General features: G+C 36.3%; 1 protein-coding gene across 1 annotated transcript; it reads right to left on the minus strand.

Annotated features, from left to right (window-relative positions):
- Positions 1–947: 947 nt before the first annotated feature.
- Positions 948–9990, minus strand: smyd4 (SET and MYND domain containing 4). The gene is made up of 10 exons (XM_073830043.1): positions 9802–9990; positions 9443–9587; positions 4687–4776; positions 3613–4555; positions 2471–2731; positions 2193–2365; positions 1979–2114; positions 1779–1895; positions 1250–1373; positions 948–1165 (listed from the first exon to the last, which is right to left on the minus strand). The coding sequence occupies exons 1-10, from the start codon at positions 9933–9935 to the stop codon at positions 1036–1038; spliced, it is 2253 nt and encodes a 750-aa protein (XP_073686144.1). The 5' UTR covers positions 9936–9990; the 3' UTR covers positions 948–1035.
- Between the last annotated feature and the right edge of the window lie 12702 nt (positions 9991–22692).

Here is a 22692-nt window from a genome sequence, read left to right on the forward strand (position 1 = left end):
AACCTCAAGGTATTGTTGCTCATGCTTTGCAATGCAAGTGATTTGAACAACCTCTAACCCCAAATAGAAAACTTTGATGTTAAAATTTGCACCATTTGTGCTACTGACCCAACACCATTTTTGGATTAATTAAATTTTATATTTTCATTTATAGTTTTACTATTCAGCTTTTACATCACCAGTCAAAAGTTTTTGACCTGTTGTTTTCTAAAGAAGTCTCTTCTGCTCACCAAGCCTGCATTTATTTGATCCAAAGTACAGCAAAACAGTCAAATTTTGAAGTATTTTTACTTTTTAAAATGTTTTTTATTTGAATATATTTTCAAATGTAATGTATTCCTGTGATCTAAGCTAAATTTTTCAGTGTCTTCAGTGTCACTTGATCCTTCAGAAATCATTCTAATATGCTGATTTGCTGTTCAAGAAACAGTTTTATTATTATTATCAATATTTAAAACAGTATTCTTTTTTTTTTTAGCATTCTTTGAATCAACATTTACTGAAATAAAAAGCTTTTGTAACATTATACACTATACTATTCAAAAGCTTGAAGCATTTTCTTTTTTTGTAGGGGAAAGAAATTAAAGAAATTATTACTTTTATTTAACAAGGATGCTTTAAATTGATCAAAAGACATTTATAATGTTACAAAACATTTCTATTTAAAAAAAAATGCTGTTCTTTTGAACTTTCTATTCGTCAAAGACACGGAAAAATCCTGCTCAGCTGTTTTCAACATAATAATAAATGTTTTATGTGTAGCAAATCAGAATATTAGAATTATTTCTGAAGGATCATGTGACTGGAGTACTTTGGATCAAATTAATGCAGGCTTGGTAAGCAGAAGTGACTTCTTTAAAAAACATTAAAATCTTACTGTCCAAAACTGACTGGTAGTGTAGGTAAGCAATAATAGGTAAGCCCTAACTAAGACATCACCTTGTTAATTCATGACTTTATTGCACATTTAATACATGTGAAAAATTTTGAATTTATTACGTTTGATAAAAATACAATTCCGTTTTCGCTGCTCTTTCACAGCAGTCCTTGCAGACAGCGCTCCATTTCCTGCAGTTCTTGTAGTTCTTCACAGTAAGAGCCACAGTGGAGAGAGAGGAGCTTCTGGGCCCTGGGAATCACAGAGAGAGCTGCCCCAAAGTCTCCGCTGTCGAAGAAAAAAGAAATGCTGAGGTGAGGAGAATGTTTTTGTTCATAAACAAAAGTATAGAAAGTCTCATTGAACTCTTACCCATTAAAATGTAGCTGTGCTAGTTTAAAAAGTTGTCGTCCCAGCTCAATGCTGTCCTCTCCGAATTGGGCTTGAATGGCAATAATGCTACGCTTTAGATGGGACGCAGCCAGGCTCCATTTACCTGTCAGTAAAATAATAGTAATCATACTATACCCTTTCCTTGTATGAATTTAGATGTTACTTGTTTTATTATTCAAAAGGCAACTAGAACTAGAACTGCTATATAATGCCTGCATACCTTATATTATCAGAAAAACAATTGTATCTTTAGGGGTACAACAACTTGTCACTTAGGCAATTCCCTCAAACAGTACCCTACAGGTCCAGGTCCAGGTTGAGAACAATTTGAGGGTAAGTAAATGATGACAGAATTTTCATTTTAAGCCTTTTAAGGGTTAAATACAGTACAAACATCTCCCTTTAGAAGGTACTGTCCCAGTGACAAGCTGTTACACCCTTAAAGCTACAATTTTTGCCCAGTTTTTTCTGATAGTGCAAGAAACATAACATAGGCTGTTATTCTTACCTGTGGTGGCGTACACACGAGCGGTTGCATCTGCTAGCTCTCCTTGAAGAGGGTGAGTCTCCATTAGGATGCTGTTTGCTTGAGAAGAAGCTGATTTTAGGATTTTTATGGCCTTGTCTGCAAAACATGGAAACATTATGTATATTTATGGATATTTAGCTCATACACAAAACAGATTGTGATTCATAATGAGGCGGTACCCAATCTGTCTTGCTCCATGAGATGAAAAGCTTCATCCAAGAGACACTGTAAACCCTTTAGTTTGTTCTGCACATCTGCACTGGTGATCTGATGGCCACAGGACGGCCAAGAGCACATGTATCCATCCATATGGGACTGAAATGAACCGCATACATCAAGATACACACAATGAACCACCTAAATGATCAGTTGAGCTTTTCTGCAGATGTTTACCTGAAGAGGCTTTCCACACTTTGCACACTTCAGCCCTGGTGCTGTGTTTTCTGTTGCATTCTGGCTTTCTTCTGATTGTTCTCTCTGACAGGCTTGACAGTTACATTGAAAATAGTACTGCTCCAGCAAGAGGCGCTGACGCTCATTCACCTCCATTCTGCTACAGTGAGGACCTGTCAGGAATGACATTTATTTAAAAAAAAGAAAACAAAAAAATTAAATGTTCCCGGACGAGCCCCCAACCAAAGAAAAACTGAGTTCCGAAGATCACATAATACCATAACAGTGCAGAATCTCCTGTCCTGCAGTAAGATCTTTTGAAGCACGTACAGTGACTGTCACACCACTGTGAGAGGTATCGGGATGGACAGCGTGACCTTCAGAACAATCACACTGATTGAGCGGGTCAGTTTGAAAGCCTGTGGTAAACGAGATGCTTGTGTTTGGACTGCAGGAGTGGTTAAGCAGGCTGAGAACAGGAAAAATTGCTGTGGCGATGCGGATTTCGCTACTGGACTGAACAGCCATGGCACTTTCTTCTGTAAGAAATGATCAACAACCATTAAATTTCAACAATCCGATCTATTAAAGAAAAAGTTCACTTCCAGAATAAAAAAATTCTGATAATTTAGTTACCCCATGTCATCCAGGATGTCTTTCTTTCTTTAGTCAAAAGGATATTTGGGTTTTTGAGGAAAACGTTCCAGAATATTTCTCCATATAGTGGACTTCAATGGTGATCAATGGATTGAAGGTCCATATTGCAGTTTCAATGCAGCTTTAAAGGACTCTACGTACTCCCAGCCAAGGAATAAGTCTTAGCTAGCGAAACGATTGGTCATTTTCTACAAAAAATATAAATGTATATATTTTTTTAACCACAAATGCTTATCTTGCACTAGCTCGACTTCACGCATTACATAGTCACGTTGGAAAAATCATGTGTAACGTAGGTAACCAACCCAGTGTTTACAGCACAAATGTGCAAAGAAAGTCAAACTCCCAAAGATGTAAGACAATTATGAAGTTGGATGAGAAAATGAGTTTGAGGAGTTTTTCGACCTACTCCACCTTTTTGAAATGAAGTACACAGCCGAAGAACCTATTTTTATTTATTTAGTTTTAAATGGCCAATTGTTTCACTAGATAAGACTGTTATTCCTTGGCTGGGATTGTGTAGAAGCTGCATTGAAACTGCAATTTGGACCTTCAACCTGCTGATCCCCTTTGAAGTCCACTATATGGAGAAAATCCTGAAATGTTTTCCTCAAAAACCTTAATTTCTTTGCAACTGAAGAAAGAAAGACATAAACATCTTGGATGACATGGGGTAAGTAAATTATCAGGAAATTTTTATTCAGGAAGTGAACTAATCCTTTAAAATTGCAGTTTGTGTCTAAGCATAAGAGTTCTGTCGAACCTTTGACCATGACAGCAGTGACTGCTTGAGCGTTGCACCTGAGCTGCATCATGTGTCTCAGAGCTGTGGCTCCTAGCATGCTCATCTCAGGCCGCCAAGTTCCACTAACGCCTTTGTCCTCGCAAGATGCCCACATGTCTGGTGGGGGTCCACTTTGCAGTCTCCTATAAAGCATTGCCATGGTAATCACCAATAAAAAGCGTGAGCTGGGTGAATGTTGAGCCACATGTGGTAAAAGGCTGTAGATGCCCATGTACGAGTTGCCATGATAGCAGTCTGTATGGTCCAGATTTTCTCTACAGGGATCTCCAAGACACAGCTTGACTGGTGAACCACTTTTGTAAGAGCTACATGTCATATGGTTGTCTTGTGAAGTGTTATTTTTCACCCTTTTAACCTCATTTTGTCCGGCTTTCAGGGCCACTCTTAGTGCAAGGTGTCCTAAAACTCCAATGGCCAACAGATCTGCTCCAATTGGGCACTCCCATTGGTGCCAGCGCTCCCAAGCATATTTTCGACAGCTCTCTCCACAGTACCGAACAAAACTGCAGTTTGGACAGGGCACGAAGCTCTGTGATTGTCTCAGGCAGTGGTGACAATGTCGGTCTTCAGTATTAAACATCTTTCCTGTCTTGGTACTTGGTATAAGTACGCAACAGAAAGCCTCGTCCTCTAGTACCACCTCACCAGCTGATTTATTTTCCGTGGCTAATATGTGGCGACCTTTCTCTGGGCTGAAGTAAACAGACACACCAGGTGAAATACAAGTGTTAGTATCTCTGCTTTTCTGGCATGGTGGTGTTTGATTATTTGTAGTTGACTGGTTGGATGTTTCAGGTTTTTTAAGCTGGTTCAAGCATGCAGTCTGTCTAGCTCTTAGTTTTTCCTGCAGGTGGCTTGGGTAACCGGCCTCCAGAGAATGTTGGATGTCCTCTAGACATTCCTGGAAGAGAGGAGATATTTACTTAAATTCATATAGATGTGTCAGCTGTGTATTAAACGATGTGCTATGTTCTTATTTGAATGCTTAAAACAAAAAAATAATGTTTTGTGACGCATAAAACAGACTCTTACTCTGTAGAGGCCGTGGTAAAAGAGGGCAGCAGATCGGTTAGCATAGCACAACGATAGCTCTTCTGTATTCTTGTCAGCATGGCAAACACCCTAAAACATCAAACAGAGAGAGTGGGAATACAGTTGAGGTTAAAAGTTTACATACACCTTGCAGAATCGGCAAAATGTTAATTATTTTACCAAAATAAGAGTGATCATACAAATTGCACTTTATTTTTTTTATTTAGTACTGACCTGAGTAGAATATTGCACATAAAAGACGTTTACATATAGTCCACAAGAGAAAATAATAGCTTATAAAAAATGACCCTGTTCAAAAGTTTACATATTCTTGATTCTTAATATGGTGTTGTTACCTGAATGATCCACAGCTGTTTGTTTTGTTTTGTTTAGTGGTAGTTGTTCATGAGTGCCTTGTTTGGCCTGGAAAGTTAAACTGCCCACTGTTCTTCAGAAAAATCCTTCAGGTCCCACAAAATTTTTTGTGTTGTTCATTTTTGTTTATTTAAACACTTTCCAACAATGACTGCACTATTAAAGAAAGTTCAAACACTCACTGAAGAAAAAACGATGCATTAAGAGCCAGGGGTGTAAACTTTTGAACTGATTGAAGATGTGTACATTTCTCTTATTTTGCCTAAATATCATATTTGTTTCATTTACGACTGCCCTTCAGAAGCTACTAGGGGTGGCACGGTACATGAAAAAAAACCGAACCGTTCGGTTCGCTCGTCTCGGTTCGGAGCGTGTGTGCGTCACATGGTTCAACGGTTGCGCAATGTAGCCTCGTGCACATAGTGAGTGTCCTTTTTGCATGAAATAAGAGGTGTGTGTGGACATACAGACAGTAAAAGTGGAGTGCTGCAGGTTACGTCATGTGTAGAAATGGCAAGTGGGAGAGATAAGGAAGGCTGCCCGGAGTTGGAGGATGTGCCAGCGTCGTATAAGGGGCCGTTCACATGCAGCGTCTTTTGCGCACTCAAGTTCGTTATTTCAAATGTGGACGCGCGGTATGCGCGCTCATAATGGAAGCGATGCGCTCGTTTTTTCCAGGCGCATCTGCGCCGCATCGAGATAAAAACATCTCAACTTTTCAGAATGCCACAAACGCACCGCATGTCAAATGACATGAACCAACCAATCACTTGTTTAAAAGATTTTTAAAAGAGCTTAAAGATTTCCTCTCTTTTTCTTTGAAAAGATAAAAATTTTGTAAGAGCTACACTGAAGTTGGCAGTTGATAAATGCAAGCTAATTCTTCAGTTCAATCTTTATGTGCAAAAAAGGCACATATATTCCTGTAGAGATAGCAATACACATTCTCCTGTTATTGCCAAGTAAATGAACAGCATGTCATCAATGTCTTCTCCCTTGCTGTATCAAAATCTCTCTTAGCTTTCCTCAGAGATGGTCCCAATAATGTGCTTAAAGTCAAGTCCAAATTAGTTTGTGCATGATTACATGATATAACAATTTTTTTTAATAATGTATCCTAAATTTTGGATAATTAAGCTACATATCATATGCCAAAGTACATTTCTGGAGTGTTAAAGATTAAAAAAAAAACAAAAAAAAAAAAACGAGAACCGTACAAAACAGAAAACCGTGACCTAAAACCGTCATACGAACCGAACCGTGGGTTTTGTGAACCGTGCCACCCCTAGAAGCTACAGTAGATACTTACAGTTGCAATCAAAATTATTCAACCCCCCCAGAGACTGCAGTACTTTACAAATGATTTTTGCTCTTTCTGAAGATCCAGGACTAAATTGCATCTACAACAGCTTTCTGGCATATTAAAAGTGATAATGTCAATATATAATCTAATGTTTTTGAGTTATAGGATTTTTTAAATAACACAGCTGTGTCAGAATTATTCAACCCCTATTCAACATTGCTGTTTTAAGACAGTTATTTTTTTTTTTTAAATAAAACATAATTAAGCCTTTACAAACTTATTAAAAATGGAATTAGCTTGGGGTGTTACACATAGTATACTCTTAGCCCATGCATGTGCTGAAGATGAGTAGCAAATATGGTAAAGTCAACAGAGCTCACGCAAAATCAATAGAGAAGAAATAGTTTGCTATATTAGAAAGTCTAAAACTACATGAAGATTTCTAAGACATTACAAGTTTCTAGAGACACAGCTGGCAGCCGTATTCCTTAGATTAAAGTGTGAGAAAACCTTTGAGGCTGTTGAACAAAAAAGCACAATATCATAAAATGTTTGATCAGGTCAACTGAGAAAAACTTGCAATGTACAGCCAAAGACTTGTAAGATGACCCGACGAAAGGAGGAAAAATATTTCAATGCTGTGAATAAGATAAACACTAGACAAGTGTAGTCTTCATGTTGAGGAATCTTGCTGAATACCACTCTTGACCAAGAAGAACAAAAAGGCTGCCTTGAACATGCTAAAATTCATTGGATAGACCTGTGGAGTTCTGGAAAAATGTTTTATGGAGTGATGTGTCCAAACTGAAACTTTTTGGATGTATGGATCAGAGGTACGTCTGGTCCAAAAAAGACAAAGCTTATAAGCCGAAGAACACCATCTCCATCATCAAACATGGAGGTGGGCCAGTCCTGTTATGGGGTTGTTTTACTGTAGCAGGAAGTGGAAAACATGACCATACAAAGGATATCATGGATTTATTAAAGTATCAGACCATTTTGGCAAACATTGTGATGCCTTCTGTGCAATGTCTGAAGCTAATAATCAATGGACTTTCCTGCAGGACAATCATGCCAAAGTATACGTTCAAATCTACTTATGCTTGGTTCAGGGATCAGTCATAGAATATTTTTAAGTGGCCTGTTCAGTTTCCAGATTTAATTCTCATTGAAAATACATGGTTGAATTTGAAGCAAGCAGTGGCAAAGTAAAAACCAAAGATTATCAGTGATCTGAAAGCTTTTTCAGGGGAGGAATGGCCCAAAATTGCAGCAAAAAGGTAACAGAAGCATCTAAGCACTTCCAGGCAGTGTGTTTATTGGTGGTTTTAAAAGAATAAAAGATTCTACACCAAATTTAATTTCAGGGGTTGAATAAATTTGAACATGAATGTTTAGAGCCAAATCAATTTTTTTCATTATTCATCAACTTACGTTCTCAGAATTACTCAAATGTGTATTAATAAACTTTCTTTAATAGTTTACTGATGCTTTTGTTAAATTGTTTTCACAAAATGTTGTTCTCTGCAGCAAAATGTCTTGCAGGTCAAGGGGGTTGAATAATCCATGCTGTTGTTTACATCCGAGTAGTTCCAATATGGCATCCGGGTAACTGACCAAACAGTGGGTGCTTCTCATTTCTTATTTTTGCATCCTCGATTCCTTTCCTTGCTTCCTTTCCTCGCGTCTTAGCTCCACCCCCTTAGGATACGAGGGAAGGATTTAAGGAAAGGAAATGAGGACGGAGGAATCGAAGGACGAACATTGGAATATTCTTGACCACTCAAGTGTCACTTTAAAGCGTCATCAGCTGCGCTAAAGGCATCTGCCCATATGTTGTTAAAGTTCGTTATTTAAGGCATTCATAATAATTATTAACAAAGCAAGATGCCCTGTTTAAATATATGACATTATTTACACTGCAAAAGGAAAATATAAATGTACATTTTTACGACAGATCTGAATGGGGGAGGAGTGCGTCATGTTTAGTCGATAAAACACTTCCGCATAGGATACACCTCTGTATCCTCGCTCAAGACTCCTCAGGAAGCCTCCTCACTCCGCGATCCTCGCCTCCTCACGGTGCAATTAGAGAATTGAGATGTCCTACAAGATGGCTGAGCTCGATCGGTTTCCGGGTCATAGGATGGAGGACGGAGGAGCGAGGAAACGAGGAGGGATATTGAGAAGCACCCAATGACATAAGTGCAAACCCATACATTTTTTAAAAATCCATTTAATAAAGATAGGGTGACCAAACATCCTCTTTTACCCGGACATGTCCTCCTTTTTGGCTATAAAATTATGTCCGGGGGGATTTTGTAAAATATCATAAAATGTCCGGGTTTTTTACCTCATTTCACTGACCGTCATTAATTCAACACTTTAAATGCAGCCACTGCCCACCGGCATTATTCTGAGGTACCTGTCTGATGACGTGAAAGACCCAGTTGTCAAAACAAAACAAACGAGGAGCTGCGTAGTTACTGCACATTGCCTTTGGAGGGCAGTTGCCAATAAAGGCAAATCAATTTAAATAAAAATTTAAATAAATGTGATATTTCTATTATTGAGCGGGGGTGGGGTTGCATCCTGGTGTGGGGGGGGGGTGTCCTCTTTTTGGATTCTCAGAATATGGTCACCCTAAATAATGATATTTGGTGTTAATATTGACATTGATAGTATTTACAAAAACATAAAAAGATTAGGAAGCCTTCGCAAAGCGGAATCACAGAAGTCTGTTAGGAAACCTGTTTGATAACAGACTTTTGTGATTCCGCTTTGCAAAGGCTTCCTAATCTTTTTAACCCCGCCCCAAACTCACGCCATTGGTTAAGCCACTGACGCAATGCGTCGCTACTTGCATAAATACAGCAATGGCGTGGTGTAGCGCAACAAAGTAAAAACTTTTCTTGGAAAGGAACGCGGTTTATGCATGCTAAGTAGCAATGGAAAAATGGAAAAATGTTTTAACCACACCAAAATGTGATGAAAAAAGTTCAACTTTGTACACAAATGACATTTTATTCAGAACAATTATAGGAAACAGGTGTTTAGATGACATCTTTTTTTTCTTACCTTGGAGTAATACATTGCTGCGGTTGTATAATCCTTCACTTTGAAGCTGAGGTTACCATGCTGTCTAAACTCAGATGCCCTCTCAGTAGACTTTTTTACAGAGTACTTCTCAGAGATTCTAGAAATAGCGTTGAGATCTTCTGAGCTGAAATACAGACAAATGACAAAAGGTAAGTAGAATATTTATTTTTTTATTCAGAAACGTATACCTGATATTTAAACACTTGTAAATTGTTGGCGCTCTGATTGAATAATCAAAATAACAACTAGTGCAGCAATAACGTAAAAAGGTAGTTTAGTATTAATCACATTATCGAAAATAATTAAAATTAATTTATAAACAGCTCCACAGTGCTGACCATATCAATGACAGTCCGTAGTTGAATATGGCATCTATATCTGTCAGAAGGCAGAAGCGCTCAGTTTCTTCAGTTCTCAGTTTCGTCCATTTCTGCTCGACATGCCGAACCCACTCAGGACAGGGCAGATCCATTCCTAATCAGGTCTATGATCTATTATGTTACTTTACAAATAAAAGACACGAAACTGTTCAAACACTTTGGATTTCGCTGCAATAAAGTAACTTCCTGTTGAGACTTTTATCAATTTTCAAAATACAGGCCCTGTACTAAGCCTTTTGCCTGCAAGTTCTGAAACTGGAAGTATATGATTTTTATTAACCACAATTAATTCAGTTGTATTTTCATCAATAATAATAATAATAATACGAATGCCAAAAATAACTAATTACATTAATAATTACATTAGTTTTTGTGCATTACATGTGTGATGTAATTAGTTTTTAAATGAAATGTTTACTTGAAAATTGCAATGAAATTTATTTAAAAAATCACCACGAAGTAATCCAAATCTGCATTAATGCTTTTTAAAAATATAGAGTGAAATATTTTATTTCATTATATATATTAAAATAAATTTGTAAGGCACATATTTTAATGTATTATTAATATGTTAGGGATGTTTTTGGCAATCGCATTAATGTAGCGACGGTTGTTTGATTGTTTCGCTTTATTTATCAATTCAGACGTGTATTTAAAACCAGAAGTGCCGTAAAAATCACTTTGATGGACGGTGCATTAATTTTCCCAATAGATGGCGATATTGTTCCACGTTACACCTTCCTTTAAAAACACGCTTCTTAGGGACACAAGAAAAGTGCAGTGTGTCTCAGTTGTCGCCACGCATTTTGTTCCATTAATATCTCTTCTGTTGGTCAAGCTCTCTAGGGACTTCATTAGCTGTTGTATCTCCGGTGGGAAATAAGGACTATTAGGAAGTCGGTTCTGTCAACAGATACAGTGCTTTCAGATTAGGTCTAATGCACTGAAATTTGATTTTGCCCATGACACTATTATAAATAGTGTTTAATCAATGTCCCAGGAATTTGTATTAAAAGTCTGAATCACCTTCATAAGGATTTATAGGATTTGCAAGGCTAATTTGTTGTTTGGTTTGCTGTGAGAATTTGTACTCGGAAGAAAGAGCAATTTATTTCTGATTAAATAATCAGCATCTGCTAAAGGAGAACGGCTATACAATATTTGTGAGAAAGTAACTTGCATGGAAATGTTTAGCCAGTAAAAAAGCACAATACAGCTTCCTTTACCCGAGGTCACTTTTTTTTTTTTTTTGTTATTCTTCTTCCTTTTTGTTGTTTTTTTACTATGTAGGGTAATATCGGATGCCTCTTTTTAATTCATCTCAACAGCACACTTAGGACAAGCATATTAATCTTAACTTAAATGAAAAATATGTAATTTTGTTTATGACTTGCTTTCACTTTATGAAGAGTCCCTGTGTCTGTATATGAGTATTAATGTTGTATTGTATGTGTAAAGCAGCTGCTTCTGTGAGGTCCTGGGGGATGGTGCTTATCACACATGATGTGGTTGTTGCTCTATAAGAGCTTTACGTTCTACTGTTATGTTTCATACTCGTGTTTCAACAGCTGCTATTAATGCACCCTGTGATCTACGGCACGTCTTGCATCTTGTATTGTCATGACTGTCTTTGTTGCTGCCTGTGGGTGGAATGTTTTCCAAGAATGTAGTGCTTTGTGATCTTTGCCATCTTTCTAAAGAGTTATCTTTATTTTGCCATGCTCATCTAATGAGTTTCCATTTGCATATAATCACTTTTTTCTAAATAGAAGTCATTTCACAAATGAACTTCACACTTAAGTTTAATATATGATGCAATTTATATTACTGCTTGTATTTTACTTAAAAATTCTTACTTCGGATGTGATTCTTAGCTCTTGCTGTTAATTAGACAGCATTTAAAGAAATGAACAACATGGCCCAAACCATGCAATTCAGTTGCTATTTATTTAACGGATGAGTTTGTGAGTTTTGTTTGTGATTTTTTTTTTTTTTTTTTTTTTCTCTAAAACGAACCAATCAGAGTCATTGGTTGAGGTGTGTGTTTTTGATTCTCTAAAAAGAACTGGTTTCTTTCAGGTTTTGTTCAGGAATTGGATTACACTGGTTGTGCTGTGTTTTATTCGAAAAAAAGAACTTGTTCAGAAAAGGTCATTTGTTTGTGAATTGGTTTCTGATTTGCTAAAATGAACCAGTTCAAAAGATTTCTTTGTTTGTGAGCTGTACTATACTGATTGCTCTCTATGTTGTTGTTTTATTCACGAAAAGTAACAGTCGGATGACCCTGGTTGCACTGTATACTTTTGATTTACTTAAAAGAACCGGTTTCATAAGAGTCATAAGACTACACTGGTTGAGGTGTATGTTTTTGATTTCTCCAAAAAAGAACAGAGTCATTTGTTTGGGAATTGGACTACCCTGGTTGTGCAGTATGCTTTTGATTTACACAAATTCACTGTGCAAAAAAGAAGCACTTCATAAGAGTCATTTGTTTGTCAACTGGGCTTCAATAGTTGCACTGTATGCTTTTGATTCACTTAAAAGAACCAGTTGAATAAGATTCATTGGTTAATAAATCGGATTACACTGGGTGAGGTGTATGTGTTTGATTCTCTAAAAAGAACTGGTTCGTAAGAGTCATTTGTTTGGGAATTGGACTACTCTGGTTGTGCTGTTTTTTTTTATTTTTTACTTTTTTTGTGCGCAAAAAAGAAACGCTTCATAAGAGTGATTTGTTTGTCAACTGGGCTTCACTAGTTTCACTGTATGCCTTTGATTCACTTAAAAGAACCGGTTGTATAAGAGTCATTGATTAATGAATCGGATTACACTGGTTGAGGTGTATGTGTTTGATTCTCTAAAAAGTTTATAAGAGTCATTTGTTTGGGAATTGGACTACTATTTGTGCTGTGTTTTTGTTCGCAAAAAATTTCATAAGAGTCATTTGTTTGTTGAATTGCACAATACTGTTTACACTGTATGTTTTTGATTCTTTAAAAAGAACTGGTTCATAAGAGTAATTTGTTCAGGAATTGGACTACACTGGTTGTGCTGTGTTTTTGTTCATAAAAAAGGAGCACTTCATAAGAGTCATTTGTTTGTTGAATTGGACTGTACTGATTGCTCTGTATGTTGTTTTTTTTATTCAGTAAAAATAATTGGTTCATACAAGTTGTTTATTCATCAGTGTGATGAACCTGGTGGCTGTGTGTGCTTTTGATTCATTTCATTTAAAAGAACCAGTTTCATTGATTTAATGATTAATGAATTCAAACTAATTATTGGATTGCACTGATTAAGGTGTATGTTTTAGGTTCTCTAAAAAGAGCCGGTTCATAAGACTAATTTGTTCTGGTCAAAAAACAAAAAAACAAAAAAAGTAAATTCATAAGTAATTTGTTATATTGCACTATACAGTTTGCACTGTATGTTTCTGATTTGCTCAAAGGAGCCATTTCAAAAGAGTCATTTGTTTGTAAATTACTGATTGATCTGGAAGTTTTATTGTTTTTCAGGTTCATAAAATATCGTTTATTTATCAGTCGGGTGACCTCGTTACACTATATGCTTTTGATACACTTAAAAGAGCCAGTTTCATAAGAGTCTTTGGTTAATAAATTTAATTGCACTAATTGAGGTATATGTATTTGATTCACTAAATTGAACTGGTTCATACAAGTCATTTGTTCAGGAATTGGGCTACACTGGTTGCGCTGTATGTTTTTGATTCACTTAAGAACTAGTTCATAAGAGTTGTTTGTTTGTGAATTGGACTATACTGGTTGCACTGTATGTTTCTGCTTTGCTAAAATAAACCAGTTCAAAGGAGTCAAATTGTTTGTTTAATTGCTCTGTTTGTTTTTTGACCGTGGTTGCGCTGTATATATCACTTCTTGGAGTTTGTCAGAATTAGTGGGTTTTTGTTTGTCCACCCGCCTCTTGAGGATTGACCACACGTTTTAAGATCTGAGGAGTTTCCAGGCCATGGACCTTAAATTTTTAATGTTTTGGCCCACGAGCCACTTGGTTATCACTGTTGCCTTATGGCACGGTGCTCCATTGTGCTGGAAAATGCATTGTTCTTCACCAAACTGTTGTTGGATTGTTGGAAGAAGTTGCTGTTGGAGGGTGTTTTGGTACCATTCTTTATTCATGACTGTGTTTTTGGGCAAAATTGTGAGTGAGCCCACTCCCTTGGATGAGAAGCAAACCCCACACATGAATGGTCTCAGGATGCTTTACTGTTGGCATGACACAGGACTGATGGTAGCGCTCACCTTTTCTTCTCCGGACAAGCCTTTTTCCAGATGCCCCAAACAATCAGAAAGAGGCTTCATCTAAGAATATGACTTTGCCCCAGTCCTCAAGCTTCTTTGCTGCCCTTCTTGACACCAGGCCATCTTCCAAAAGTCTTGGCCTCACTGTGCGTACAGATGCGCTCACACCTGCCTGCTGCCATTCCTGAGCAAGCTCTGCACTGGTGGCACTCCGATCCCGCAGCTGAATCCTCTTTAGGAGACGATCCTGGCGCTTGCTGGACTTTCTTGGACGCCCTGAAGCCTTATTAACAATGCAGTGGAAAGTTTTTTTCGGGATTAAGTTAATTTTCATGGCAAAGAAGGACTATGCAATTCATCTGATCACTCTTCATAACATTCTGGAGTATATGCTAATTGCTATTATAAAAACTTAAGCAGCAACTTTTCCCATTTCCAATATTTATGTAATTCTCAACTTTTGGCCACGACTGTATGTATTAAAAGTATATAACATTTTGCTACAATAGTGTCAATCTTAATGCATCAATCAATAGTATATAACATTGTTTATCTGATCAGAGGTAAAAACCCAGTATAGCTGCCATGTGCTGATTAAGATGTTGTGAAGATGGATTTGGTTTAAACTGTTACATGCATATCTGTCATTGACATCCAGTCTCAAATGATGCTTGTTGACTTGCTTGCTCAATCAAATTGTATTCTGCTTTGGTGCCTTCCAAGAAGTTGGATATCTCACCAAGTATTAAGTTGCACGCCTCAGGAGGGCTTCTGTTGTAGAAAATTGTGAGAAATTAGATTATATAAACGGAGACCCTAACAATAAAGAATCATTTAAGTTTCTCCAGTCAATTTTCAATGAATTTTCCAATGCCCGCTGTAATAACACCAGCGAACAGATGTGAACAGCACCCTGCAGAGCATAACAATGTTGTACTATCACGTAATTGAATGGCTTTTAGTTGGTGTATGCACAGAATTAGGGCTTGAACGATCTCATTTTAATCAGAGCCAAGAACCATAATGCATTAAACAGCTGAACAAACATTTTTAGTTGTGTGGAGATGAAAATACGCGTCAAATCTCTCTCTCCCTTTCATACGCACTCACTTCTCATACAAAGCCGCACGCACCAGCCGAGACACCGTGGCTCGGGTTCCCTGTGTTTTTATTGTGCGTGTCTTGTGAGATTTGGTTCAGCCACGGGATAATGAAGTCCTGATCCATGTTCTGTCCAAACAGACTGTTTGATTTCATTTTCTGGGTTGTGAAACCCAGTATGCTCAGTTAAGCTTCACGGCCCACTGAGGTCAGAGGAACATTTACATTTGTCTTTCATTTCAGTAGGTACACACAGTAGGCCTGTGGTGCCATTGTATTCAGTATTACTGAACTTTAAATCGGTTTAGACCTTTATAAATATAGATGTCTTTCATGATGCAAACAGGTAATTATGAGATGAAGATGAAGAACCTTTTACATGAAGCTTTTAATCATGCTTATTTTACTCTGTAGGATATACTATTTTGAAAAAACCTTAAGTATTTATAAAGTGAATCAGTTGTTCTGCCATTCTCATGAATCTGAATAAACCTCTTTTTGGTGAAAAAGTGTCTTGCAAGTGCTCGAATGTGGTGTAAATGTAAGCATTGAGCAGCTGTTTAGAACATTTATTTATAGTCATAGACAGCATTCATATTCACTCTTGGAACAACATTATTTATACAATATCTAGACAAGAACTGAAGAAGACAACTGTTGATTTAGTGTGAGAAGCCTTCCGTGCCCTCACGTCTGATCGCCTTAACCGAGAGAGACCGGCGCTGTGTGCGTGTCATATCCACTGACAGGCTTTGGCATTTTCCCAGGGTTGTCTGTGGTAGTGCATGTGTCGCTGTTGTTGGTGTGTGTGTGTGTGTGTGTGTGTGTGTGTGTGTTATGAAGATCAATAGAGCACATCTGTCTCCTGGAGAAAAAAAGATCTTTTGTGTTTCAGTATTAATTTTGGTCGATGGTCAATAAAGCAATTAATTTGGGAGAGCTGAAGAGAAAAGAAAGTAAAAATCTATCGAAAGCTCTTTGTTCTTGATCAAAAGTTTACAGCATTTTTGTGATGAAACGTATTCTGTTACAGTTTCTCTGTGTTTTCCTTTGTTACTAACATTTAAAGGGATGACATGGTTTTTTTTTTAATTATTTTAATATTTTTGGAGGCTTACTCATAAAAGCATAGTTCACTCAAAAATGAAAATTTGATGTTTATCTGATTACCCCCAGGGCATCCAAGATGTAGGTGACTTTGTTTGTTCAGTGGAATACAAACAAAGATTTTTGTTGCAGTCTGTCAGTCATAAAATGGAAGTCAATGGGCACCAAATCTTTGACAGTGAAAAAAACATACACAGACAAAAATAAATTGAATCCTGCGGCTCGTGATGATACATTGAGGTGTTAAGACACAAAACGATCGGTCTGTGCAAGAAACTGAACAGTATTTCTATTATTATTTACCTCTGATCCACCCCAACATTCAGCTGTGCTGTCGCGTGTATACGTCACTCATTGTTTACACAGTGCATAGCGGCTGCTCAAAATGGTAATAACTTGTGCTTATCCTGATTCTGGCAACCGTGTGTTGACTTTTCAACGACTACATTGCCAGAGCATGTTGACGCGTCCCGCGCCGGCTGTTGTGAACGCGCTCAATACAGTTGAATGTTGTGGTGCATCAGAGGTAAATAATGATATAAATACTGTTCAGTTTCTTGCACAGACCGATCGTTTTGTGTCGTTCTCTGAACAAGTGAACGAGGTGACTTTCACATAATTTCATAGAAAAAACTCAAGCATAAATGTTTTTTCAAAAGCAGAACATGTACATTCATGTTCCTTACATATTATTGTAGCCCAATTTGTGCTGATTACAATGTAATCAGACTTTAGCCATCCATATATTTTTAAGATACTGAAAAAAGCACAAATGTCAGGGCATGTCAAAACTTCTTCAGGGCCACAAAACACCCTCATACCCCAGAGGGTTAACACCTCAATGTATCGTCATGAGCCACAGGGTTTAATTTGGTTTTGTCTGTGTATGTTTTTTTACTCTCAAAGATTTGGTGCCCATTGACTGCCTTTATATGACTGACAGACTGCAACGGTTTGAGTTAAAAATCTTTGTTTGTGTTCTACTGAAGTCACCTACATCTTGGATGCCCTGGGGGTAAGCAGATAAACATCAAATTGTCATTTTTGGGTGTACTATCTATTTATTAAAGTTTTTTTGCACAAAAAGAAAAAGAAATATGTTGAAAAGTATTACTTTCAACCCTCATTCTGTTTAAAATGACCTGTTTTAAGGGGTGGGTCCTTTAAGGCTTGTCAGGAATCGGCCACTATTATGATTGGCTAACGTCATTGCGTAGGAAACAGTATCAACGCCCGCCTCACTATTGCATGTGAGTGTTTTGACAACATGATCAAAATAAAATGGTAACTTCCAGACAAAGCATCATGAAATCATTTATTTACCGTTTGTGATGCAGCTGCAGTCAGATCTAATACCGCTTCATCTTTCAACAAATGTTTCTTTGAGTACTCTCCATGACACTGTGCCTTGTTTACAAAACAACATGTTCAAGTCCGAACAATCCTCTGACACGATCCGGGATGGCATTGAAAATAAACTATCCACTTGTTCCTTATGTTGGGATCCTTCTGATATCTGTACAAAGATGCAAACAAGCTTTTTAAACTAAATGCGTCAAAGCAAACCTTCTTTCACTCTATTTTAGCTATTGACGACAGACTCAAGGATGTGGACTGTGTCAAAAAATTAATGCACATCTGTATACTTTATCTAGTGTAGACAAGATAAATAATCTTGACAAGATAGCTGCAGTGGTTGTAATTTCTAATTGTTTTTAACGAACGCAACACAACACTCGCATTCAGCATATTCAAGTGGATCTGCCGTTAACTGACTGAACGTCAGCGAGCGGGGCTTATGCTGAGAAGATGACTATTCATTGATGCCTTGCTCTGGAGGCAGTGTTTATGCAAATGTTTGTGCCTGAGTGATGTCATCTTTCACCTCAAGATCCAAACAAGCCATTTTTGGAGCTTGATTAAATAAATGCTTTGTTTATAATAAGGAGGATGTTTTAATGGTACAAAGACCTCTTATATACCAAAAGATCAAGGCAAATTTGATTTCTCATGTCATGACCCCTTTAAATAATGTAATGCAACAAATATGTGACCCTGAACCACAAAATCAGTCAGAAGGGTCTTTTTTTTTTTTTGTTAGAATGGGACAATATTTGGCTGAGATACAACTAGATACAACAGTTCTTAGCAATGCATATTACTAATCAAAAATTAAGTTTTGATATATTTACAAAGTAGTAAATTTATAAAATATCTTAATGGAACATGATCTTTAGTTAATATCCTAATGATTTTTGGCATAAAAGAAAAATTGACAATTTTGACCCATACAATGTGTTTTTGGATATTGCTACAAATATACCCGTTCTACTTATGCCTGATTTTGTGGTCCAGGGTCACATATATATATATATATATATATATATATATATTTACAATAATAATAATATAGTAAAATATGATCTAATTAATAATATATACAATATAATATTTTTTACGTAATTTTTCACAACAAATAGTTGGTGCCCAATGAGTTAAGCTTCATTACTTCGAACATTCTCCACTGGACCAGGGATGAAGAACGGATCTTCTGGCTGACCGAAGGCAAATAGAGCATCTGCCTGAAGTTCATTTGAGCTGCAAAGCAAGATAGTAATGCTCATATTACAAGTTTGGTGGTTCGGCTGAGAGGAGCTTATGTAACAGAACCCTCAGGCCTAGATTTTCACTACATTATCCTTTATTGATAATGTTTTGACAGGATATTTGTCCAAGTCAGCAGTACAAACAGTATGTGGATGAATTGTCTAGAAACATTCTTAACATTCCAAGAAATGGGATGAAAATATGTGTGAAAAGGCTTTTTTTTTTCTCTCAATGCTAATGTTTTGAGACCAGAGTTCCAGAGAGCTGCTGATAAATATAATGTACTGCATTTGTTTAATCATAAGAAATTAGATGCATATCACACAATTCATTTAAATGTACATTTATTTTACAAGGTGTTTCCTCAAAATTCACTCTGATTGAAATTGATTAAAAGTGACAGTAAATACGTTTAGAATGTTACAAAAGATTTTAAATAAATGCTGTTTGACTTTATATTAAAAGAGTAGTTCACTTTTTAGAACAAAAGTTTACAGATAATTAGGCTTGCCGCGATAGACGGTGTTGACGGTGTTACCGGTTTTAAGACGCAACACCGGTGACATCACTTTTCCACCGTGACACCGTCTCCACTTTTTTTTTTTTTTTTTTTTTTTTAAGTATTCGTTTTTTTATTAAATATTTATTTGAATTGAATGGAAAATATTATTCTAAATAATTTACTTAAGACGAGAGCATGCAATATAATTAAAAACTGAACATAGCTACAATGCGTCATATTTCATTTATCACGTGAGGAGTTCGCGCTTACATATAATAAACAGCGTAAAAGTTAAGCATGTTTGGCCGAGCACGGGGCACTCCCCCTGCCCAGGGAGAGGGATGCTGAAAACAAGAGATGATGAAGGTAAGACTGCTTGGCTATTTAAAGGGATTCTCTTGTAGTGCTTGGATACGGAGTGTGATTGCTGATGGTGAATTGGCCGTGTTAATTATCTGTGCGAGGAGTCGAATTTACAGAAAGAGAATGGCGGACGATTTAGTGTCCAAAAGCACCTGTTTGGCAATATTTTGGGTTCAAAGTTTTTTTTTTTTTGTAGTTTCGTTGTCGTCCATTAAAACAATTGAGGCCGAATTGCCAATTCCCGCAAAACTGAAAGTGAAAGTATAATACGCACGCATTTATAAGCTATTTAAAAGCAGAAAAAAGAGCAAATCCCCACCCCCACGGTGATACCGGTATTACCGGTGTTGTCACGTGCCGATTAACCGGTGGGGAAATTTCCTCATCGTCACAACCCTACAGATAATGCACTCACCCCCTTGTCATCCAAGATGTTCATGTCTTTCTTTCTTCAGTCGTAAAGAAATTATGTTTTTTGAGGAAAACATTTCAGGATTTCTCTCCATATAATGAACTTCTATGGTGCCCCCGAGTTTGAACTTCAGAAATGCAGTTTAAATGCAGCTTCAAAGGGCTCTAAATTATCCCAGCCTAGGAAGAAGGGTCTGATCTAGCAAAAATATCGGTTATTTTCTAAAAACATTAAAATTTATATACTTTTTAATCTTCACACAGAGCACACACAGAGCCAGACAAGCAGAGCATTTGAGGTTAAGAAGTATAGAAATTGTAATTGTTTTTAGAAAATAACCGATCGTTTTGCTAGATAAGACCCTTTTTTCCTCGGCTGTGATGGAGGCACCATGAAAGTCCATTATATGTAGAGAAATCCTGAAATGTTTTGTTCAAAAAACATATTTCCTTACGACTTAAGAAAGAAAGACATGAACATCTTGGATGACAAGGGAATGAGTACATTATCTGTACATTTTTTGTTCTGAAAGTGAACTACTCCTTTAAGTGACATTAAATAAATGTGACCCTGGACCACAAAACCAGTCATAAGGTTAAATTTTACAAAACTTGAGATGTATACATCACACAAAAGCTCAATAAATAAGCTTTCTATTGATGTATGGTTTGTTAGGATAGGACAATATTTGGCCGAGATACATCTATTTGAAAATCAGGAATCTGAGGGTGGGAAAAAATCAAAATACTGAGAAAATCACCTTTAAAGTTGTCCAAGTTAGGTTCTTAACAATGCATATTACTAATCAAAAATTACATTTTGATATATTTACAGTAGGAATTTTACAAAAAATCTTCATGGAACATGATCTTTACTTAATTTCCTAATGATTTTTGGCATAAAAGAAAAATCTATAATTTTGACCCATGCAATGTATTTTTGGCTATTGCTACAAATATACCCCAGCGACTTAAGACTGGTCCAGGGTCACAAATGGTTTTTAACAACTTGAGCATCAATAATATTTGAGCACCGAATGAGCATATTAGAATCATTTCTGAAGCATCGTGTGACAAAGAAAACTGGAGTAACTGCTGAAAATTAACCTTTGCCATCACAGGAATAATAAATTATGTTTTAAAATGTATACAAATAAAAGAAACGGGTATTTTAAATGGTAGTAATGTCTCACAGTATTACAGTAAATTTGATTTAAAAATGCAGTAATCATTATGCAAAAGAAACATCTTTGAAAAATCAAAATTATTTCTAACTTTTGGCCAGTGAAAGCTACCGCTCAAAGGTTTGGGATCAGTAAGATTTTTAATGTTTTTAAATAAGTTTATGTTCATCAAGGCTGTGTTCATTTGATCAAAAGTACAGAAAAAAAGTTTAATATTGTGAAATATTATTACGATGTAAAACAATGTTTTTCTATATTAACCTACATTTAAATAATCAGAATAATTACTCCAATCATTACTTTGACCATCTGATCAAAGATACAGAAAAAAATAGTAACATTGCAAAATATTATTACAATATAAAACAAAGTTTTTATTTATTTTAATATACTTTAAAATATAATTTATTCCTGTGATGCAAAGCAGAATTTTCATAATCTGTTACTCCAGTCTTAAGTATCACACGATCCTTCAAAAATCATTCTAATATGCTGATTTATAAGCAGTGCTGGAAACATTTGTACTGCTTAATATTTATTTGGAACCTGTGATACTTTTTTTCAGGATTTTTTGATCAATAAAATGTTAAAAAGAACACCATTTATTCAAAATAGGAAGGTTTTTAACAATATGCACTACTGTTCAAAAGTTTGGGGTCAGTACATTTTTATTCTTTCTTTTTTTTAAAGAAAGTAATACTTTTATTCACAAAGGATGAGTTAAATTAATAAGAAGTGATGGCATAGATTTAATAAATGCTGTTCTTTTTAACTTGTTATTCATCAAAGAATCCTGAAGAAAAAAGGAATCACAGGTTTTTGGCAGCACAACTGTTTCCAACAGTGATAATTCTAATAATAAATCAGCAGATTAGAATTATTTCTGAAGGATCATGTGACACTTAAGTTCAGCTTTGCATCACAGGAATAAATTATATTTTAAAGTAGGCTATATTCAAATAAAAACCTTTGTTTTATATTGTAATAATATTTTGCAATATTATTATAGTTTTTTTTCTGTATTTGATCAAGTAAAAAAGAGAATTTAAAACATATTAAGTCGTACTGATCCCAAACTTTTGAGCAGCAGTGTATATAACATTCAGGCCTACTGTAAAGTGCATGACAGCCATGTGTCATTTCCTATTCAGTCCGATCAACATCTTATCTTGTCTAGGAATAAAGATCTGAAAGATTCGTGATGAAGAAACCTGTTTATGTAAGGTCGATGTTTTCCATCTAGAGATTTTTACGTAACCAGATCTTTATATAACTTGTTTTGTTCATATTTTTCGTT

This window comes from Garra rufa, chromosome 23, assembly GCF_049309525.1.
Source record: "Garra rufa chromosome 23, GarRuf1.0, whole genome shotgun sequence".
NCBI classification, from domain to species: Eukaryota; Metazoa; Chordata; class Actinopteri; order Cypriniformes; family Cyprinidae; genus Garra; species Garra rufa.